At 36.2% G+C, this 24484-nt stretch overlaps 1 protein-coding gene across 1 annotated transcript in view; it reads left to right on the top strand.

Moving 5' to 3' along the window:
* Positions 1 to 24484, top strand: part of LOC123562053 (uncharacterized) — a 129316-nt gene that overhangs the window by 53334 nt on the left and 51498 nt on the right. Inside the window, exons 20-30 of the mRNA XM_053524923.1 lie at positions 1452 to 1643; positions 2041 to 2223; positions 3054 to 3296; positions 4541 to 4801; positions 8998 to 9186; positions 10578 to 10841; positions 11672 to 11887; positions 15772 to 16035; positions 16401 to 16604; positions 19025 to 19287; positions 23780 to 24017. Coding sequence (XP_053380898.1) covers positions 1452 to 1643; positions 2041 to 2223; positions 3054 to 3296; positions 4541 to 4801; positions 8998 to 9186; positions 10578 to 10841; positions 11672 to 11887; positions 15772 to 16035; positions 16401 to 16604; positions 19025 to 19287; positions 23780 to 24017 — 2517 coding nt within the window. The remainder of the gene's footprint in view (positions 1 to 1451; positions 1644 to 2040; positions 2224 to 3053; positions 3297 to 4540; positions 4802 to 8997; positions 9187 to 10577; positions 10842 to 11671; positions 11888 to 15771; positions 16036 to 16400; positions 16605 to 19024; positions 19288 to 23779; positions 24018 to 24484) is intronic.

The following is a 24484-nucleotide window of genomic DNA, read 5'->3' as shown; positions in this document are numbered from 1 at the left end:
CTTGGTTGCACATAGGGGCTGCCATAGCTAAAAATAGAAAAAACTTCAAACGACATCTCCTCCTAAACCGATGGTTCGATTTTGAAATCATTTCACACAAATGGTCCTTATGTCACCCTCTATCAAGATTATTCAAATTATACCAATTTGTGAAAAAACATGGCTGCCAGAGGACGTGGTCACTTTTTGCCTATATGTATACAGTGGAAACTTAAAATATCTTCTTGTAAGAAACTGCTTGCCGATTTTAGAATAATTTTACACAAATGGTTCTTGTGTGACCCTCTACCAAGATTGTTAAAATTATTTTGATTCGTCAAAAAACATGGCCGCCAGAGGGCATAGTCACTTTTCCCTATATGTATACAGTGGAAACTTCAAAAATCTTCTTGTTTGAAACTGCAAGTCAGATTTTAAAATTATTTTACACAAGTGGTTCTTGTGTGACCCTCTACAAAGATTATACAAATTATTCCGATTCGTCAAAAAACATGGCTGCCTGGGCGGCATGATCACTTTCCTTCTCTGAATAATAGCTAGAGCCTTGATATTTGGTGTGTGATATCAGATTTGTAATGTCTACCATAATTGTTCAAATTATTGCCAAAGGTTTAAAAGTGTGTGTGACATGTATATAATATAGGCTTACATAGAAGAACTTGTACAAACACACTTGAAGCCTTGTACACAGGTGAGTGTTTTAGGGTCAATGACCCTCTTGTTATGTACAGAATTGTTATTTATAGTTCATTGAATGAATGAAATATATAAACACATCATACCTGGTTTGGCCTATACATGAGACATTTTATGTCGTTGATAAAGAGCTAAACAATGTGATTCCATATCAAATAACCAACTTTAACTGTAAGACAAATTCATTGAGGGGCTTCCCTAGCCAAGTGGTTACGGTTGCTGACTTAGAATTACTTGCACCTATCGATGTAGGTTTTAAGCCTCACACGGGGCATTGATATCTTCATGTGAGGAAGCCATCCAGCTGGCTTACAGGATGGTGGTTCCACTTGGGTGCCTGCATGCTTGTGATGAAATAGTGCATGGAGGGGCACATGGGATTTTCCTCCATTATAAAAGCTAGAAAGCAGTATGACCTAGGGTAGGTGCAACATTAAACCGAACAAAAACAAAGACCAAAAAAAAAGCAAAAAGCAAATTCATTGACCTTTGGGTTTATATTAACAACAGCAGCTTCTTCACTTCCTTAGATCAATACAAAGGGTGCAGAGATGTATTGAATGTGGGAGTTAGATTCCAAGGTGAGGCATTCGTTGTCTATGAAAATTTGATAAAATACATTTTTTTCCGGCTCATTTTTCCTCCACCTCTGATTCATGTGGTGACTTGCAGAGAACAGGTTAGTACTGGTAAAGAAACCGGGAACTCAGTTATATACCTGGTACTTAACTTTCCAGCTTCTGTATATTTTGTAGTTGTGGACTGTGGTACACCGAAACAAGAGCCAGGAAGCAACTACGGTGTTGTGTCTAATACCTTGTTTGGAAATTCATTTCAATTTACTTGCGGAAGTAACACACGGAAGGGACAAACAAATGCAGGCTCAGCGAGTACTGTTACCTGTCTAAAAGAAGGATATTGGGACTTTGGAAGTCTTCAGTGTACAGGTAATAGCCTCCAGGCATCAATACAAGGCATTCTATGCCAGTACTTTGCACTTTTCAACTTCAGTGACTTGAATATATTGTTTTTGTTGATTGCTATAACAACTTAAATGATGCTGGGAAATCATGTAAATTTTGTTGCCATAAATTTCTATGGTTTTAGCAAAAATCAGGGGTTTTTTTTTTTTACTACATTAGAAGAATTCACATTTTAAAGACACATTCTGTGGTCATAGCAATGTAACGTTTTATTCAATATACAGCCATATTAATATAACATTTTTTAAAAATACATGTAACAAAATGCTTAAAATTAATAATGCCATCAACAGAATGTTTCTGTTTTCTCTCTATAATTGAGTTTTTCCTTACTGTATGATTGTACTGTTCTTGACTATAGCTAATTCATGTGAGGATCCTGGCCATCCAGCTGGAGGGGAGATTATTGCTACCAGTTTCGCTGACAAAAGTACAGTGATGTTCAGGTGTCTCCGGGAAGGCTACACACTTTCTAATAATGTTACACTGACTTGCCAAGGAACTAATTTCTTTTCTGGTGGTGAAACTATACCACAGTGTATAGGTATGTTTGTTTTTATGCTGCATAATATGGAGTTTTACGAAGGGGATGAATTTTTGCTTTATTCACCAACTGCCTGTCTTTAAGGAAATAAAAACTGTAACCAACACAAGACTTTTAGCATTGTAAAAAACATTATTCCATTGTAAAATAGATGAAAATTTGTATCATTGTCTAACTAAACTCTAATATTGTGGTATGTTAGTGTTAAATGAGTGAAAAATACACATAAAGTGCCTAAAAGTTTGTGTTGCATATATCTTAAAAATATTTGACCTGGATTCATGAAATCATATACAGTGACTGGAGGTAGGGGCTTCCATGTCCTATGGACACACATTTAGTTTAATCACTAACTGGAATCCCAGCAGTCAAAATTGGGTTATTTTTGTCTGTGTTTTATTTATAACCAGAACTCTTTACAGTAGTACAATTACTTTTATCCAGTGACATCACACCAGTCAAAAGAGGCAGTTGGAACACCGTAACTCATGGAAATTAAATGGATTTTTTGTTGACCTGTCAGTATAGATGGCTTCAAAATTTGAGCCATGCCATGAGGAAACCAACGTAGTGGCTTTGTGACCAGCATGGATCCAGACCAGCCTGTGCATCCGCACAGTCTGGTCAGGATCCATGCTGTTCGCTAATAGTATCTCTAATTCCAATAGGCTTTGAAAGCGAACAGCATGGATCCTGACCAGACTGCGCAGATGCACAGGCTGGTCTGGATCCATGCTGGTCGCAAAGCCACTATGTTGGTTTTCTCATGGCGCGGCTCATTTGTGACACTATTCTCTGTATGTTATCTTTCTTTTAATGTCTTCTTTCAGACACAGAAAAACCTGTCATCAACAACTGCCCTACAGATCCAATTATAATTGGAAAATACGAGCTCCTACAGCCAAAGTTACCCCAGTTAACTGTCACTGACAACACTGGAGTGCGCAGCTTCACTATTGAACCAAAAAATGCTAATACCACTTTGTATGTCAGTACTAACCTTAATGTGATATACAGAGCTACTGACCATGCCGGGAACCAGGAGGTCTGTGAGGTTCAGATTATAATAGAAGGTTAGTTATTTCTTATGTTTTCATATCTTAATATAGAAATTTACTAATGAAAACAAATGTGTCTGTTAAAGATAAGCTTTTTATGCCCCCCAAACAGGTGGCATGTAGTAATCAGACTGTTTGCCTGTCCGTCCTTCTATCTGTCCATCTGTTTGTCCACTTCCGATGGATACTTGAAGAACGCTTAGGTCTACAGGCATCAAACTTAATAGGACCTATAACTTAAGAATGCTAGTGTTTGTGTCAGAGCCTGTCTGTCTGTCGACCATGGGTTTCCTATAGGTAAATGAAGAATGCTTTGGCCTACAGGCATCAAACTTCTTATGATGACAGTCTGTGGCCAATAGATAGCCATTATTGTTTATGCTGTCTGCTGGTCAAAGGAAAAAGGTGATAGTGATCTCAGGAGGCCATCATAGGGGCATGCCTGTTTTACAAATACATCTTGTTAGCCCTTACCCTGCTAAATATCTAAAATGGACCGGTCCATCATTCAGTTTGGGCCATACCACTTATTATTCAAAGGGGTGTTCACTGAAAAATTACTGACTGAATAGCGAACAGTGCAGACCATGATCAGACTGCACGGATGTGCAGGCTGATCTTGGTCTGCACTGGTCGCAAAGGCAGAATCTCTTGCCGCCAGCAGGCTAAGGGTTAGGTATGTTGTTGCTTAACTTTCAAAAGTTCATGTAATTGTATTGATATATGGGCCTTTAATTGTGATAAGGCTAAGTTACAAGGTTTATCTCAATCATTGAACTTTTTATTTAATACATCGTTGATGATTCCAACTTTGAATGATAATTATATTGATATATGATCATTTACAATCTTATTCTAATCATATAAGGCGTAAAAAAAAAAATTGTTTGTTTCCGGTATCCCGACCTACCCTTAATTTTTGGCCCGACCCTAAATGTTTTTATGGCCTTGGAGAACATTTTTTTCAACTTTTTGACAAAAAGTTGCAAAACTGCACTTTTTATGCTTTAAACATGGTCAGTGATGTTATAAATCAACTTACTGCTGCCCTAGAGGCATAACCCCCCTAATTGTATTCATTTTTTGACACAAAAATAATTTCCGAAAAGTCTCCCTTAATAAAAAAAAAATCCAAAAAAAAAAAGTTTTTCCAACCTACCTACCATAATTTTTTTGAGCATGTTACCGGAAACAAAGAATTTTTTTTTAGGCCTAATTATTATAGTATTTTTTATATTGTGATGCAACAATTGCTTCAGATGAGGTACCGCCAACAGTTACATGCCCATCTGATCGCTTTGTTTACTTGGAGACAACTGGAAGCACAGTACAGTACACCAGACTGACTCTGGAAGAGGTAGTACCATTCAGTGAGCGCAGTTCTATAAAAAACTTTCAGGTCATAGAGGAACCAGGGCAACTATCAGCTTCTGATGTATACAAAACATATACATATACAGTACTTGTGACAGATCAAGCAGACAATTCTGCCACATGCCAGGGACAAATTTTCGTGAGACGTAAGTAACAGCATTATACTTAACTAAAGAAAATCAATAAGCAGGCAAATTGTTATTATATTTGGACCAAAAAATCCATATGCAGGCATAAATTACTGTTATTTATGGACTATGAAATCAGTATGCAGGTATAAATCGTTGTAATATTTGAAAAATTCGTTAGCAGGCATAATTGTCCCCCACCTTCTTCAAAGAAAAAATGGTGGACATGGAAATGGGCTGCATCCTTCTGTCCATCTCACTACATGTCTGGTCCATAACTCTGCCATCCATGTAGGGATTTTGAAATTACATGGCATAAATGTTCCTTAGAATGAGACAAACTGTCATGCTCAAGACTCAGACCCCTAGCTTCAAGGTCAAGGTCACACTTAGAGGTCAGAGGTTAACATGGTCCGTTTCTTGTCCTGTCCATAACTCTGTCATTCATCAAGGGATTTTTAAATTACTTGGAACAGATGTTTCCCATCATAAGACAACATTTCATGTGCAAGACTTAGACCCCTAGAGTCAAGGTCAAGGTCACGTATAGAGATCAAAGGTTAACATGGTATGTTTCTTGACTGGTCCATAACTCTGTCATTCATCAAGGGATTTTGAAATTACATGTACTTTACCAATTGTTTTCCATAATGAGACAACATGTCATATGCAATATCCAGACCCCATGCTCCAAGGTCAAGGTCACACTTGGAAGTTACAGGTTCAGAGCATCAGTTTCATGTCTGGTCCATAACTCTACCATTCATCAAGGGATTTCAAAATCACTTGGCACAAATGTTTCCAATGATAATACAATGTGTCACATGCAAGACCCAGGCCTCTGTCTCAAAAATAAAGGTCACACTTAAAAGTTCAAAGATTATAGGTCATTTTTGGGGGATCTGGTCAGTAATGTTACTTTGCATGGATGGATTTTCAAGTAACCTGTCACAAACAGTCACCATAACAAAATGATTTGTTGCATGTAAGAATCAGACCTCTAGCTTAAGGTCAAGGTCACCTGTACAGATAAAAAATTTTTGGTATTTTTTGTCTGGTCTGTAACTTTTTTTGTGCATGGATGTATATTTAGATAACTTTGCATATATATATAGGTAAAGGTAAATGTAAATTTTATTTACCGTCGCTTTGTGAAACATTGAACATAAGCTCTGTAGAGCTTTTTGAGTGACCCTATTTTAAAAACAGTTAAAACCAATTATACCTTACCCCCAGTAGTTTGCTGATACCCATTTACAGCTGGGTCGACTTAGGCAATCGTGATAAAGTGCCTTGCCCAAGGACACACCACAGTGGGAGTAGCAGGGAATCGAACCCCGGGCCTTCACCTCGGTAGGAAAGTGGTTTAGCCCTCTCGACCAATGCGTCCACTAGAAATATATATTCACCATTACAGAACAATCTGTCATGTGCTAAGATCAAGGTCACATGCACCAAAGTTAACTTTCTTTTTCTTTGTTGGTACCTGAAATAACTTCCCTTTTATATGATAAAGTACAATGCATGTGTTTTTGTATCAGTTTTCCACTAATTTAAAAAATATCAGTGTGCAGGCGTATCTGTTTTTATAGTTGGACAAAAATTCAATATGCAGGCATAATTACTGTTGTAGTTTAACTATTTATGACATTTGACAATAGTTTTACTTTTGTTGATATTATTTAGAATTTTTAAATTTTTTGTCTCAAGGCAAGGTTTATTTCAGGATTTTGAGAAAGAGGTTATTTCCCTGGATTTTGGAGTTTTAATTAACACATATCTATTCAAGTCTCCATCATGTAGTGGGGGAGACATATTGATTTACTGCTGTCCATCTGTCTGTCTGTTTGTCTGTATGTTACAAAGTTTGTCCACTCAACTCCTCTGACACCACTGGACAGATATACACTAAACTTCACAAGAGAGATCATTGGCAATTCTTGTTGTATATACCATCAGTATTTTCCAGTTTGATTATTGTAAGCAGAGATATGGCTCTTGATTCATCAAATATTTAGCTTGACTGTACAAAGTATATAGAGAGCAATCCTACTTGCCTGGCATAGGCGTCAGCGTCCTTCTGCATCCAGCGTCTGCATTTGCATGTTAAAGATTTGATGCACTATCTCTTTTTTCTCTTTATCTCTGTAATCACTTAAGAGATACATTATCTTGCACTAGGGCCATAACTCTCGCACCAGTATTTTATGAATTATCCCCCTTTTTACTTAGAATTTCAGGTTAGAGTTTTGATGCTTTTTCACTATATCTCTTTTATTACAAAGGTTTTTGATTCAAACTCAAAACAATTCTTAGACATCATCACCCACAGCATATGACACAAGGGTCATAACTCTGGCACCAATTTTATTTGAATTATGCATCCTTTTTACTTAGAATTTTAGGTTAATTTTGATGCATTTTCACTATACCTCCGTTATTATAAAGGGATTTGATTCAAACTTAAAACAATGATCATCACCCTCAGCATATGACACGAGGGTAATAACTCTGGCACCAATATTGCATTGATTAGGCCCCCTTTTTACATGGAACTTCAAGTATAACTTAATGTTTTGATGCACTTTCGCTCTATATCTGTTGTTACCAAACGGATTTGATTCAAATTTGAAGTAGTTGTAGCTCATCATTACCCACATCATATGACACAAGTGTCATAACTCTGGCACCAATATTTCATGAATTATGCACCATTTTACTTAGAATTTCAGGTTAAAGTTAGTGCACTTTCACTTTATCTTTGTTATTGCCTAATGAATTTGATTCAAACTTAAAATAGTTCTTCCACATGGTCATCCTCATCATATGACACAAGGTCCATATTTCTGGTGCAAAATTAAGAGACTTATATCCGCTTTTTACTTAGAATTTCAGTTTAATTTTTATGCTTTTTCACTATATATCTGTTGTTACTACATGGATTTTATTTAAAATTAAAACAGTTGTTCCATTTCAGGTTCAAGTTGTGATGCACTTCTGTTCTGTCTCACTTATTTAATTCAAACTTCAAACAGTTGCTCCACATTATTAGCCACATGATGTGACACAATGTCATGGTGCATTACATTTGCAAAAAAAATCCATGAATTATGTCCCTTTTATATACTTTTTCAATGTTTTGATACTTTTCTCTATCTTTGTTATTACTAAATACATTTGACACAGACTTAAGGTATTGTCCAATATCTTCATCCACATTGGAGTAAATAAACACTTCAGTGACAGCTCCAGCTTCCTCAATTTGCCAAGTTGCACTATCCAGCATCGAACTAGTTGACAGCTCTTGTCTGATCTTCTGGCCTCTTCTCTTATATCATTGGGCAGTTTCCATCAAACCTTACAGGAGTGATCAGTGCCAAGGCTTATGGTGCATATTATCTGCATGTTTCAGTTCAGTGATTTTCAGTGGAGTTATGGCCCTTGAAAATGTGTATTTTACCTTGTCTGGGCAACTGCACTGATACCACCTGCAGAAATTACACCAAATTTCACAAAAGTGATCATTGCCAAGCCTAGTTGTGCATATCTTGTGTGTGTTCCTGTTTTTTGTTTTTCAGCAGAGTCATGGCCCTTTGTTTGTCAAATTTTATGGTATTTTGGCACTTTCTATTACAGCATTGCGCAGATTTCCACCAAACCTTAGGGCATTATTAGTGCCAAGCCTAGTTATACATACCATTGATATATTCCGATTCAGTTATTTTTAGCAGAGTTATGGCCCTTGATTTGTCATATTTAACTGTGTTTACTCAACTTGCTGTATACAGTTAGACTGTATTTCACCAAACCTTACCAGTGATAAGTGTGAAGCGTAGTTGTGCATATTTTTGTCATGTTCTGATTAAATTATTTTCAGCAGTCATGACCCTTGATTTGTCCAATTTTTCAGTCTGTTCTACTTCTCTAATACCACTGGGTTGAATTCCACCAAACTTCATAGGAGTTACCACTCCCAAGCCTTGTTGTATATACAGTTAAACTGTTATGGTTTTAAGACTTTCTGTGATGTTATGGCCCTTAATTTGTGGCATTTTTACAATTTCTATATGGTTAATGTTGGGAGACCTAAGTTTTTTTGTGAAAAAACAATCTCTAATTTAGATGTTTACTTATAAAATATGACATGAATTGTTAATTTATATATATATGTATATACCAGCTGTAATTTGAAATGTGCTTGTTTTATTTTTTAGCAAAAGCTTGCAGTGAACTGTCATTCCCAACACCGTTGCATGCAGATAAAGAATGTGTAAACATTAATAATAGGCTAACATGCACACTAACATGTGAGGCTGCATACACTTTTGATGATGGGAAAACAAAGACAATACAATGCATAGGTGAAACATGGGATACTGATTGGATTCCAGCCTGTGTTAAAGGTAATACTAAATTTTAAGTGTTAAAAAACACAAAATGTAAATCCTGAAACTAGTCTTTCTATTCTAATGCTATATCTATCAAAATTGTCAAGGCCTTGGAAAGAAAAAATAATAATAATAAAAAAAAAATCTGAGAAAAGGGATCAGTACTTCTTATTTAACTCCTTCAAATACAAACATCCTCATAACAAAAAGTTAAATTTAGAGTCCAAAATTGAGCCGCGCCATGAGAAAACCAACATAATGGGTTTGCAACCAGCATGGATCCAGACCAGCCTGCACATCCATGCAGTCTGGTCAGGATCCATGCTGTTCGCTTTTAAAGCCTACTGTAATTAGAGAAACCGTTAGTGAACAGCATGGATCCTGACCAGACTGCACGGATGCACAGGCTGGTCTGGATCCATGCTGGTCGCAAACCAACTATGTTGATTTTCTCATGGCACGGCTCAAATTATGTTGTGTTAGTGGTACTAACATTTGAACATTTCGGCTTAGGTCACAGGTTCCCATATTCCTGCTTTCATAAATTAAAATATTGTCTGCTCACCTCATTGATATGGTGCCTGCTGTTTAATTTTGTATTTTGGCAGTTTCTATATATTGTAGAAGATCTATTACCTCAGATCCCTCTGTTTTAGTTCTGCCCATTAATTTCTTGGTTGGACAAACTCATCATTTATTTTTTCATGGAATTGCACTTTGTTTATCATTGAATGTTCCAATGTACACTGCTGTATGAAGCATTGTGGATGTTTCAGAAATGTTTGTGGTACTTGTAACATGTGCAAATGTTGAGTTCTGCTCAACTGAAGTTGAGGGCTTTGACGGTAGCATGCATTTCCACTACTGTCCATGAGCTGTCTCGTTCAAACCAAGCCTGCAACATTTCCAGTTTTGTCGTGTTAGGCAGCCTGTGTAGTTTCAAATTTTCTATTCAACATTTTGTCCATGGAACTAACTGAATTAGAAAAGATTTGGACTTAGTGTGAACCATTAAATGGCAACTTGGCCTGCATTTCGAGATGGTTATACTAAAGTTATTATTAGTAGTGTAAAGATTACAAAGATTACTTAAAGTTACTTGTAGAGGTAAAGTTTATACACAGTACCATTAAATGTTAAAAGGGGTTTTTACCAAAAAAAAAAGATACTGACTGAATGACAAACAGTGTAGATCTTGATCAGACTGCACAGATTAGCAGCAGGTTGATCATGATCTACACTGGTCGCAAAGGCAGAATCAATTGTGTCCAGCATAATAAGGTTAAAATCAATATAAAATCAACTAAAAAAAAACAAAAAAATGAAAAAGAAAGATTCTCATCTGGTACAAATTAATTTCTAAGGATTCATTTTCCATTGGTCAATTTTGGGTGTTTTTCTTTCAGATCAGTTTAGTCCTGTGGTCAGATGCCCTCAATCATTGCAGATCAATCAGCTGTCCAAAGCAGGTGATACACACCAGGTTGATTTCACTTCACTGAGAAGTAGTGTTATAATAACAGATTTAAATACATATAATGATGCTGTATTTTCACCTGAGAGATATACGTTCACAGAAAGTGACTTATACAGACCAGTAGATATAACGGTGTCAGTAACAGATTACGCATCAAACACAGGCTATTGTAGCTTCCAGTATACAGCTGTTCGTAAGTATATGATTACTCAGACATTTCCTTTATTACTCGATGTAGAAATTTGTTCAACTTAAGATATCAGATATATAAACAACATGCATTACTAAATTATACTTGTATAATTTTACATTATTCTCAAGTAAGCGACACATGATGACAGATATTAAGATATCAGATCAAAAAAAGCACTTTCTATGTAACAGTGCTATTAAAATATATCAAATATTGATGCCTGGTAAACTCTTTATAATTTTGGTATCATTTGAAAGTATAATCCTCTACTGAAAAAGAGAATATAAATTACATGACAAAAATATGTTCTAGAATATTTATTTTTTGCTTTATACTTTTAAATGATTAACAGAAATCCAGTTATTACAGTGTAAGATTTACCATTTCACAGTCAAAAAACATGACTGTTATGATTCTTGCATATTATTTATAGTCATCTTAAAACATACTTATTCTTGTTCAGCAGTCACAACTCTTTCAAATGATACCAAAACAAAACATTGTGTCACCAGGCATCAGAATTCACTAAGCTGTGCCATGGGAAAACCAACATAGTGGGTTTGTGACCAGCATGGATCCAGACCAGCCTGTGCATGCATGCAGTCTGGTCAGGATCCATGCTGTTTGCTAGCGGTTTTTCTAATTGCTGTAGACTTTAAAAGCGAATAGCATGGATCCTGACCAGACTGCATGGATGCACAGGCTGGTCTGGATCCATGCTGGTCGCAAACCCACTATGTTGGTTTTCTCGTGGCATGGCTCAGTCTTGTTTGTGGATTGGATACCTTAATGCAAGGGTTTTTCACGTTCAAACATTTTCTTATTTTCAGCTCCTGTTTGCTCTGAACTGTCACTGCCAAGGACTCAGTTTGGAAGTGTTGTAGGCACTCGACGACAGGCAACATTTACACGCAGTGCAGGATGGGATGTTGTTATTACTTGTGATACGGGGAAAATTCTACGCAATATCGGTTCAACGACCACAGTTAGTTGCAATGATGGCACTCCCTGGTCTGACAGTAAAATCTTTCCTACTTGCATTGATGGTAAGTTTTTAATATTCTTTGTACACGACCACGTTACTAATGCTCTGCTGCAAGCAGGTTTCACAACTAGGCCAAATGTTTCCATATTCAGATATCCATAAGAGTAACACATTGTTATGTCTCCCACACCACTGTGGTGATTGATTTACTCCTCTGTGTGTATGTGTGTGTGTGTTTGTCTGTCTGTCTGTCACAAATCTTGTCAACGCTCGTAGTCAAACATTTCATCTGATTTTCACCAAACTTGAACAAAATGTATTTGCCAATAAGTCCTCAGCCAGGTTCGATAACTACCCAAAACAGCCCAGGTACTTCGGAATTATGGCCTTTGAGTTGCCGAAAATACTGATGCCAGTGATACAGGTCTTTTGTCCATCAATTTTTTTTTTTTTTTTTTTTTTTAATAAAACCTGATCAAGATATTTCAATTCAAAAATTTAAACAGTTCCTTTTACCAACCTTGGAGTTCTATGAAATATAGCGTGAATGATATTGTCTTATGTTTAAAACAAACCTTTTCATCAAAAAGTGAAATTATCAGTAATTCCTTAAAATTTTTAATTCTGGAAATTTCTATAGTAATTAGAGTTTACATTTTGCAAGGTAGAGGGGGTAAATGTTAAATGAATATAGATTATGTATGACTACTGGAATATGAAACAGGGGGTGTACTGTTTGGCCCCTATAATCCATAAAAGGGTTTTATGCGATTTGTGCACATATTTTACAAATTCCAGAATAAACTGAACAGCATTCTGAAGGTCAGTGTAGTTGGAATCAGGATCTCTCTAAGTTTTTAAAAACTTTTTAGTATGTCAGTTGTATGGCTAAAAATATATATTATTTTCCCTTTGTAAAAAAATGATTTTGCATGGAGATATTGCTTTTATTGAGCGCAGTGGTTGAGAGGGCTAAGACGCTTTTCTATGGAGGTGAAGGCCCCTGGTTTGAATCCTGGCTACTCCCATTGCGATGTGTCCTTGGGCAAGGCACTTTATCACGATTGCCTCGGTTGACCCAGCTGTAAATGGGTACCAGCAAATTGCTGGGGTAAGGTATAATTGTTTTTAACTGTTCTTAAATCAAAGCCTTGAAATGTCTGATGGTTGTGGGTTTTGGTAGATTTATTTTCTGTTTAAATGCCAGTCTATGAATATACATGAATGAGAAACAAATACAAATTTAATGTGCCTCATATCTAAGATGAACTCTGCCTGACCCAACTTTTAATGTAACCATGGGCTGGAATACCTTATCATTGATAGATCTTATATAATCTAAATGGTCAGTTTGAATGGATACAGGTTGAATAAGAACTGCTTGTTCATTGATATTTCATCTGCATTGTTCATGAATGGGACTATTTTGTGTAGCACATGAACATCCTTTGGATGTGATTCGGAATAAAATAAAGATGCTATGATTGTCAGAAATACTCTTTAACTTTGGTAGCAGGATAAACCCGCAACCAAAAATAGGGTGGCTCGAAAGCTCTACAGAGCTTATGTTAATTGTTTCACAAAGCAACGGTAAATAAAATGTACCTTTACCTTTACCTTTTATGCCAAATAACATTTCTCGAAAGTTTTTAAAACAGCCCATCGTCAAAATTTAATAAAGCCGTAATTTAAATTTTACAGTTTTCTTGTGTCCAAAATTGCTGAAGTTTACAAAGAAAAATACCCCACCAAAACCATTTTTATGTCCCAAGTGTTAAGACCAAAGAGACATAAAGCATTATAGCATCCATACATATTTCAGCCTCCACACTTTCTTGTGTACTAAAAACCTTGACAGTTTCCGTAAGATTGAGATAAAGTGGTTATCTGTGGTCAAAAACTAGGTCACTAGGTCAAATTGAAGGAAAAGCTTGTTAACACTCCAGAAGTAGAAGTCACAATTTTGGCTCAATCTTAATGAAACTTAATGTTACCCTCAATAAAATCTTGGATGAGTTTGATATTGGGTCATCTGGGGTCGAAAACTAGGTCACCAGGTCAAATCAAAGGAAAAGCTTGTTAACAGTCTAGAGGTCACAATTTTGCCCGATCTTCATGAAACTTGGTCAGAGTGTTATCCTTAAGAAAATCTTGGATGAGTTTGATATTGGGTCATCTAGAGTCAAAAACTAGGTCACCAGGACAAATCAAAGGAAAAGCTTGTAAACACTCTAGAGGTCACATATTTTGCCCAATCTTAATGAAACTTGGTCAGAATGTTACCCTCAATGAAATCTTGGATGAGATCGATATTGGGTTATCTGGGTTCAAACACTAGGTCACCAGGTCAAATCTAAGGAAAAGCTTGTTAACACTGTAGAGACCAGATTTATGACTGTATCTTCATGAAACTTTATCAGAATATTAATCTTGATGATCTCAAAGTCCAGTTTGAATCTGGATCATGTAGGATAAAAAAAAACTAGGTCATTAGGTCAAATCAAAGGAAGAACTAGTTTACACCGTAGAGGCCACATTTATGACCATATCTTAATGAAACATGGTCAAAATGTTAATCTTGATAATTTATAGGTCAAGTTTAAATCTGGGTCAGGTGGGGTCAAAAACTAGGTTACTAGGTCAAATCAAAGGAAAAGCTTATTAACGCTCTAGAGGCTACATTTATGACTGTATCTTCATGAAACATAGTCAGAATGTTAATCTTGATGATCTTTAGTTCAAGTTTGAATCCGGGTCATGTTGGGTCAAAAATTAGGTCACTGGGTCAAATCAAAGGAAAAGCCAGTTAACACTTTAGAGGCCACATTTATGACCATATCTTAATGAAACTTGGTCAGAATATTAATCTTGATGATCTATAGGTCAAGTTTAAATCTGGGTCAGATGGAGTCAAAAACTAGGTCACTAGGTTAAATCAAAGGAAAAGCGTGTTAACACTCTAGAAGCCACATTTATGACTGTATCTTCATGAAACTTAGTCAGAATGTTAAATGTTATTGGACTCACCTGAGTGTAAGCATCAGCGTCCCCATTTGGTTAAGTTTTTGTATGTAAGCTGGTATCTCAGTAACTTCTTGGGGGAATGAATAACAACTACACACATTTCTTTATTGTTATAAACTTATATAAAATGTACAGGTTCCATAACTATATTTGGCTTTTTAGTTCACCAGACCAGAGCACGAAGTGCTCAAGGTGAGCTGTCATTGTCGTGTGTCATCCGTCAACATTTGCCTTGTTAACACTCTAGAGGCCACATGTATGACCCTATTTTCATGAAACTTTGTCAGAATATTTGTCTTGATGATCTTTAGGCCAAGTTTGAAACTGGGTAATATGGGTTTAAAAACTAGGACACTAGGCCAGATCAAAGGAAAATCTTGCTAACACTCTAGAGACCACATTTTAAGTTTGAAACTCATGATCCGTCAGAATGTATGTCTTGATGACCTCTAGGTCAAGTTTGAATCTGGGTCATATTGGGTCAAACAACTAGGTTACCTGGTCAAATCAGAGGGAAAGCTTGTTAACCCTGTAGAGGCCACATTTATACCCTGTCTTCATGAAACTTGGTCAGAATGTTTATTTTGATGATTCCAAGGTCAAGATTAACAGGTGAGCGATATAGGGTCGTCATGACCCCTTTTTACTTGCAGTTCACTTTCATGATATCTCTTATCAATTTCACCCAAACCCACACATAACACCTCACTGTTCCTTTGGGTATTTTTTACTTTCAGTTCAGTTTCTTCCAAGTTAACTTTCAAAAATCTTGACAGCTTACAAATACTATATTCCAAAGACAGGATACTATTTTTAATCAACATCCTAGCTTGTTTATTCAAGCTTTTGTTGTATCAGTTACTGCACAAGGTCGATAGAAGTAGCTTTTGAAGGATTAACTTTTATAACTTTTGGTTTCAGATAAAAAACCACCAGTTTTAGTATGTCCACCTTCAAGACAGGAAAGAATTTCCACTGGAAATGAAGTACGGGAGATTGAATTTGCGGACAATCCTAGTTATCCTCACACAGAAACAGACTACAGCCCTATCAAGAGTCTTGTGTTTAATCCACAAAGTTTGACCCTGAATCAGGCAATTCTCAATACTGCACAGACAGTTCAGATGTTCGCTACTGATGATGCTAACAATGTTGCCTTCTGCTCTTTCGAGGTTCTTGTTGCGCGTAAGTGAAAAGCTGAAATGATAGTTATTTACTGATTGTGTGGTAATATTTAATACACATGACATAAATTTTTAATATAACAGAGGAAAGCAATTGCTACCTTTTAATAAACATGAATGTTAAATAACAAGGCAGATTGGTTTGGTAGAAGTCTAAAAAATCATTGGCCAATAACTTTGTAGAAAACATTTTTAACGAAACACATTTTTTTTTTTACAAATATTGATGTAAAAAAAAATTCTTTGAGATGTGTGTGAAGCAAACTTTGGACATTAACATACAAGACAAAAAGTACATGACAGGAGTATTAGCTATTTCTGTTAATCAGTCAGATTATAACTTTAAAATGTATTGCCTATTTTCAGCTGAGACATGTTCACCTCTAACTTTACCTTCCCCAATTAATGGAGACAAGTCATGTGAACCAGTTACGAATGGTTACAGATGCACCATTACTTGTAATGCTAACTATCATTTTTATGGGACAACACAACAACAGATTACAACAACATGTCAAACGAATGTAAATAACGGACAGTTTTCTCAGTTCATTCCAGACTGTGCAAGAGGTAGGTACTTATTTATGATATTGTGTTTTGTACTTCAGACACCAATCTCAGAAGCAGCCTTACTATTGGTCAGTTTTTAACTTTTATCCTGCTATATTTCTAAAATGAACTTGTCCATCGTTCAATTTGGGCAGTACCATTTATCATTCAGAGGGATGTTCACTGAAAATTTACTGACTGAATAGCCAACAGTGCAGACCATGATCAGACTGCACGGATGTGTAGGCTGATCTTGGGTTGCATTGGTCGCAAAGGCAGAATAGCTTGCCACCAGCAGGCTTAGGGTTAAGACTATGGTTGGAAAACAGCCAGTTAAATGCTGAATATTGAAACTAGTGTTTAAACTCATTTTTAGCTGGACGGTTCGAAGACTAGGTAGAGCTATCCAGGACTTACCTGTGCGTCAGCGTTTGTGTAGGCATCAACATCCCAATTTGGTTAAATTGATTGAAGCTTTACACATAAATTTACAGTGATAAACTGACCTGCAGTGCACAGGTTCCATAACTCTGTCTTGCTTTTTTACAAAACTATGCCCCTTTTTTCGACTTAGCAGTTTTCAGTTAAGTTCTTGTATGTAAGCTGGTATCTCAGTACCCACTACAAGGAATGGATTGAAAGTTTACAGACTTGTCCACTATGATGAGCTGACATGCATTTTAAAGGTTCCATAACTCTACTATGCATTTTTACAAAATTATATCCCTTTCGTGCCTTTTATGTTCATTCAATTTACAAGCCTGTTGAATAGTTGAGCCATCATCTCTTGTTAGCTTAACTATTCTTAGAACAAGTAGAGCTATTGCACTCACCCATGCTTGCAGCGTCTGCGTCAGTGTCCTGATTTGGTAATAAGTTTTGCATGTAAGTAGGTATCTGAGTGTCAACTAACGGGGAATGATTGAAACTTCACACACTTGTTCACTGTGATGATCTGACATGCATTGAACAGGTTTCATTACTCTTACTTTTATTTTTATGAAGGTATGCCCCTTTTTGACTTAGCAGTATTTTGGTTTAGTTTTATGTAACTGGTATCTACACTTGTTCATTGTGATGATCTGACATGCTGTGCACAGGTCCAATATCTCTTGGTTTGTTTTTTTCACAAAGTTATGCCCATTATTTAATGTAACAATTTTCTTGGTGTAATTTGTTGTCTCATTAGACATCATAAAAGGAGAAAGTTCTTCTGCTCAAAATAATTGCCCAATTTATACTTGTTTATGTCTGTTTTTATAATCTTAACTTTTTGTAGTAGGCTTTTGAATAGTTGAGTCTTGCTGTCCTCTGACAGCTCTTGTTATAATGTTGAGCCATTGTTACATATTTCACAATCTGGACTAATGATTAGTTTGTCATAGTTGCTTGTCTGTGCACTTGCGTGCGTGCACGTGTGTGTGTGCATGTGTTTACATGTGTGTGTATAGTTGAGCGTTGTTGTCCTCCAACAGCTGATGTTATAACCTTGGACCTTTGTTACATCTTTAATTAACATTCTGGAATAATATTGGTGTGTGCATGTGAGTCTGTATGTGTGTGCCTATGTGTTTGCATCTCTTGCAGAAGGAAGTAAATAAGATGTACAAGATACAGCAGATTCTTCATTTTGAGAATCTTCCACTGTTCATCAGGATGCCAGGTGTAAAGCACCCATATACAGAATTCTTATCCCAATGCAAGTGTTTTCTCTCAGAAGAGTGGGACAGAACAATACCCCTGCTATTTTAATTCAATGTGTTGTCACTGGACCATTGTGTCTGCTCTTTCTCCCATTATCTCAGCTTTTTTATGTTTATATACAATGTTTTTCTTCAGTGACATTGCAGTTACAGTCCCAGAAATAAATCAAGTTGATCTTAAATGTCATTTCTGACCATAGCACTGTTTTGAATGTTTATATCCTAATGTTCTGTAATGACAACATTTGTAAGGGTGTGACTTGAAACCCAATAAAATAACATTCAGTGACAGTTTTTTTTCTTCTAGTATATGACTTACTAACATGTTAGTGGACAGTAGAATGACACTTGGACTATCGGTCCAGAGGACCTGGGTTCTATTCCTAGCCTTGGCACTGGAATCGTGTTTACTACTAGTACTGTTTCTAATCCCTCAGGGGCCAGGAACTCTTTTATCAGTGCTCTACACTGGGCACGTTAAAGAACCAGACTATCTTTTCTATGTGTTTACTGGAAATGTTTGTATGTACAATTCTTGAGAGTTTCTCACTCTGTGTCCCTCTGATAAAAGTACAGGTGGAGGATGAATTCTGTACCCTGAAGGGCTACATTGGTATGTACCGGTAATACACATTTGAACATCTTAATGATGGAAAGGGTGCTATATCTTTGGTATGTTAAATACTAATATGTTATATAATATATGTGAATGGATTTCTCTTTGTCTTTTTTTGACAGATGATGATGTGACAGACAAACAGTTTATTGCTAAGCTCAGTTATCAGTATGTGCCAGCAGATGATACTGTAACTACTGTTCCATCATCGTGCATTACTTACTACGCAAATGCTGTTTCACAATCTAGCACTGGAGAGTCTGTATTTGCTAGTATGTCATCCAGACTTTTAAGAAGTTGTGATTCCGTATTTGGACCTTTTCCAAACCTACAACTTTCATTCCTCCCAGGAAACACAGAAGGATCTGTTGTTAACCAGAGACAGGTTAGTCAAATGAATGTAGGACTAAAACGCACCATGGATAAAATGCTCCCTGCTATATTTGACCAAGGTCAACTAGATTTTGTCAAATAAAAAAAGTTTTAAATTAACATGTTTTTAATGTAAGTTGTAGAATAACTTTCTTTAAAGTGAAAATTACCCAATTTTAAATGGAGTGAATTGAAAATAAGGATGATTGTGTATTTAAAAAATCAATGATTAGATTTGTTTGTCTTGGTCAAATTGACTAGAAGAGATTTTTCTTTTGGAGTTTGTCCACATTAAAAATCTAAATTGTAATAGTAAGTTAGGAGCTTATGCGTAATTTTCTGTATGTATTTCAAGAGCTGCCATTGTGAGTTCAAGTGTGCTATTATATCTATGTGATATTATCTCATATGACACTGCATATAGTACCATTTCTTGTCAGAAGTATTTCTTAGCAATCACAAGCTGGAATTCATCAAATCTTCGTAGGAAGCGTCACTCCCAAGAGGAGATGCGCATATTGTTTTCATGTTCCGGTCGGATGATTTTTCACTGTGTTATTGCCCTTTAATTTCAACGTAGTATACTATGGTACCATTTCTTGTCTGGAGTATTCCTCAGCAACCAGTTGATGGAATTCAATGAAACTTCATATTAAGCTTTGCTCTGAAGAGGAAATGCACATATTGCCTTTGTGTTTCAGTCAGATGATTTTTCACCGAGTTGATGTGCCTTTTGATTATTTAACGTAGTATTTACTACAGTACCATTTCTTGTCTGGAGTACTCCTCAGCAACCACTAGCTGGAATTCATTGAAACTTCATAGGAAGCTTCATTCTTAAGAGGAAATGGGAACATTGTCTTCATTTTACAGTCAGTTGATTTTTCACTGAGTTATTGCCCTTTGATTATTAACCAGGTTTTCAAAAAAACTGGTTATTAGATTAGCGAATGCAAGCAGGTGGGCAGTATCACCTTTTGGTTTTCACTGTTTACTTAGGAGTAAGGAGTGACAGATTCCAATGAAACTTTAAATATAGGTAGTTTGAGCAGAGACAGTGTATGTGATTGCATATGAGGTCATTATGGACATGGTCAAGGTCACTGTTGCTAAAAATAGAAAAAATGGTTTCTGCTCAATAACTTTACATTGATATATTGAAATTAAACTTGGCTTATAGGTTGCTTATAGAAAAACCAAGGTTGGTATTGTATATTGGGTCAGTGGGTGCAGGTTCAAGGTCAGCATAACTTAATTAACCTGCATACTTAGAAAATTCCATCTTGACACAGTGGTCTAGACCAAAGCTACTTTTTGTGCTGTGGAACAGATGTATCATGGTCCCACTGAGCACCTAAATTTTTTTTGGATAAAAGAGTTATTCTAATGCCATTGGGTCAAGGTCAAGGTCATTAATTGTTACATAGTTACTGAAAAAAGATTTTTTCACTGTGATCATCAAAAAGGTGGTTTCTGAATAATAACTTTAGTTTGGATTTATTTACTGTCACCAAACTTGGGGTACAGCAAGCTTATCTGAAGAAATAGTTTTGTATTATATTTTGGGTCACTGTTACTAAAAATAATAGAAATGGTCCAGCTCAATATCTTTAGTTTTGGTACACAAATTGTGAGCAAAATTTGTGTTTAGGTAGCTTTTGTCAAAGAATCAGGAATTACATGTAGCAATGACACATCTACTTTTCTTATATTTGTACTTAAGAATGGCATGATTGGATGCAGTCAGATATGTATAATAGAACTTGACCCTTTTCTAAACAAAACCTGTTAGCATGATGCAAAGTTTGAAAACCTGGTTTTTGTGGAATTTCCATGCACCTTGCTCAAAATTAGTATACTATAGTACAATTTCTTGTCTAGAGTATTTCTCAGCAACCACTGGATGGAATTCATTGAAACTTAATAGGATGTTTCTCTCTTAAAGGAGGTGTGCACATTATCTTCATGTTCCAATGGGATGATATTTCACTGAGTTATTGCCATTTGATTATTCAACGTTAGTAAACTATTTGTGCCTAGTCAGTGAATACCACTTTTGTTCTTTTTATATGCAATGATCATACTTTGGGAAGCGTCTATCGGTTGTACTGATATTTTTTTGTTCTAAATTTGTTCCAGCTGAGTATCTTCAACACAAGTTATGTACTTTGTCCGAGCAGCATCACCACATGTACTTTGTCCTAGTTTGTTCAAATTGAGTAGCATTACCGTGTGTACTTTGTCCTAGTTTGTCCAAACTGAGTAGCATAACCATGTGTACTTTGTCCTAGTTTGTCCAAACTGAGTAGCATCACCATGTGTACTTTGTCCTAGTTTGTCCAAATGAGTAGCATCACCAAGTTTACTTTGTCCTAGTATGTCCAAACAGAGTAATATCACTAAGATTTAGTGTACTTTGTCCTAGTTTGTACAAACTGAGTAGAATCACCTAGTGTACTCTGGTCTAGTTTGTCCAAACTGAGTAGCATCACCATGTGTACTTTGTCCTAATTTGTCCAAATTGAGTAGCATCACCACATGTACTTTGTCCTAATTTGTCCAAATTGAGTAGCATCACCACATGTACTTTGTCCTAGTTTGTTCAAATTGAGTAGCATTACCAAATGTACTTGTCCTAGTTTGACCAAACTGAGTAGCATCACCACATGTACTTTGTCCTAGTTTTTCCAAACTGAGTAGCATCACCACATGTACTTTGTCCTAATTTGTCCAAATTGAGTAGCAACACCACATGTACTTTGTCCTAATTTGTCCAAATTGAGTAGAATCACCACATGTACTTTGTCCTAGTTTGTCCAAACTGAGTTACATCACCATGTGTACTGTGTCCTAGTTTGTCCAAACTGAGTAGCATCACCACATGTACTTTGTCCTAATTTGTCCAAATTGAGTAGCATCACTACATGTACTTTGTCCTAATTTGTCCAAATTGAGTAGAATCACCACATGTACTTTGTCCTAGTTTGTCCAAACTGAGTTACATCACCATGTGTACTTTGTCCTAGTTTGTCCAAATTGAGTAGCATCACCAAATGTACTTTGTCCTAGTTTGTCCAAATTGAATAGCATCACCACATGTACTTTGTCCTATTTTGTCCAAATTGAGTAGCATCACCACGTGTACTTTGTCCTAGTTTGTCCAAACTGAGTAGCATCAGTATATGTACTTGGTCCTAGTTTGTTCAAACTGAGAAGCATCACCACATGTACTTGGTCCTAGTTTGTTCAAATTGAGTAGCATCACCACATGTACTTTGTCCTGTTTTGTCCCAGTTGAGTAGCATCACCATGTTTACTTTGTCCTAGTTTGTCCAAACTGAGTAGCATTACAACATGTACTTGGTCCTAGTTTGTTCAAATTGAGTAGGATCACCATGTGTACTGTGTCCTAGTTTGTCCATATTGAGTAGCATCACCTCATGTACTTGGTCCTAGTTTGTTCAAACTGAGTAGCATCACCAATTGAGTAGCATCACCACATGTACTTTGTCCTAATTTGTCCAAATTGAGTAGCATCACCACATGTACTTTGTCCTAATGTGTCCATATTGAGTAGCATCACCATTTGTATATCACCTTGTTTACTTTGTTCTAGTTTGTCCAAATTGAGTAGCATCACCATGACTTAATGTACTTTGTCCTAGTTTGTCCAAACTGAGCAGAATCACCTTGTTTATTCTGGTCTAGTTTGTCCAAACTGAGTTACATCACCATGTGTACTTTGCCCTAGTTTGTCCAAATTGAGTAGCATCACCACGTGTACTTGGTCCTAGTTTGTTCAAACTGAGTAGCATCACCAATTGAGTAGCATCACCACATGTACTTTGTCCTAGTTTGTCCAAACTGAGTAGAATCACCTTGTTTATTCTGGTCTAGTTTGTTCAAATTGAGTAGCGTCACCATGTGTACTTTGTCCTATTTTGTCCAAATTGAGTAGCATCACCACATGTACTTTGTCCTAGTTTGTTCAAACTGAGTAGCATCACCATATGTACTTTGTCCTAGCTTGTCCAAATTGAGTAGCATCACCACATGTATTTGGTCTTAATTTGTCAAATTGAGTAGCATCACCATGTTTATGTCTATTGTCCAAATTGTAGCTACATTATGTACTTTGTCTAGTTGTAAACTGAGTAGCATCACCATGTGTACTTTGTCCAGCTTGTCAAATTGAGTAGCATCACACATGGTCAATTGTCAGTTAGTAGCATCACCACGTATGTACTTTGTCCTAGTTTGTCCAATCTGAGTTGCATCACCACATGTACTTGGTCCTAGTTTGTTCAAATTGAGTAGCATCACCACATGACTCTGGTCTAGTTTGTCCAAACTGAGTAGCATCACCACATGTACCTTTTCCTAGTTTGTCAAAACAGCTTTTTTTTACAGTTCAAAGTGGCCAACAGATTTTAATTATTGTCAGGGGAAAGATTAAGGACTTGTCTCAACCTTGGAAACAAAAAAGTACTTTCTATATCTTGCAGGTGAACATGCTTTTTGCATACACAATGTTATACACTGATCCAGATGTTTACATCACATGCACCAACTCGTTTGATAAAGATATAGGAGAAGCTGGCAACACATTTGCCCTCAGTTCTAATATACCTGGTAGTAATGAGTGCCCGGAATTGAAGTGGAATAATTTTGCTAAGGTGTTAGAAAATGGCTCATTTTGTGTAGCACCATTCTATGCGTCGCTGACTAATGGCGATCAATGTGGCAAGTATATGTTTTAGTTTCTTTCATTCAAAGATTTTCATGTAAATATGATACAAAAAAAAAGTCTAAGATCTGTTGAAGTGGACTTGCATGTGTCTGAGACTGATGTTTCCATTTCTGTGTCATAAGATAACCTGAAGATGATTAAAACAAAAATCAACACTTTCAATGGGTGTTTGAGTATACAATTTTGTTTTAACTGCTTTTGTTATTTCTGATTGAAAGGGAAACATTTTATGTAAAAGTCAGGGTTGATGAGGATTAAAACTTTCAACTTTTCTTTGAGTGAAGACCCTTTAAATAAGGCATGGCTGATGTCATTATTAAAGTTTCTGTTTTAGCAGATTTATGAAAATATCACTTTTGTTAACGAAAATACAGTATTGAATTTCAATAAAACTGAGTCTGCTGCTTTGAGATTGTTGGTCTTCAAGTTTTAGCTCATTATTAATTAAAAGTTTCTGTTT

This window comes from Mercenaria mercenaria, chromosome 2 (assembly GCF_021730395.1).
Source record: "Mercenaria mercenaria strain notata chromosome 2, MADL_Memer_1, whole genome shotgun sequence".
NCBI classification, from domain to species: domain Eukaryota; kingdom Metazoa; phylum Mollusca; class Bivalvia; order Venerida; family Veneridae; genus Mercenaria; species Mercenaria mercenaria.
Note: the sequence above shows the minus strand (reverse complement) of the source record. Positions and strands in the feature narration are given on the sequence as shown.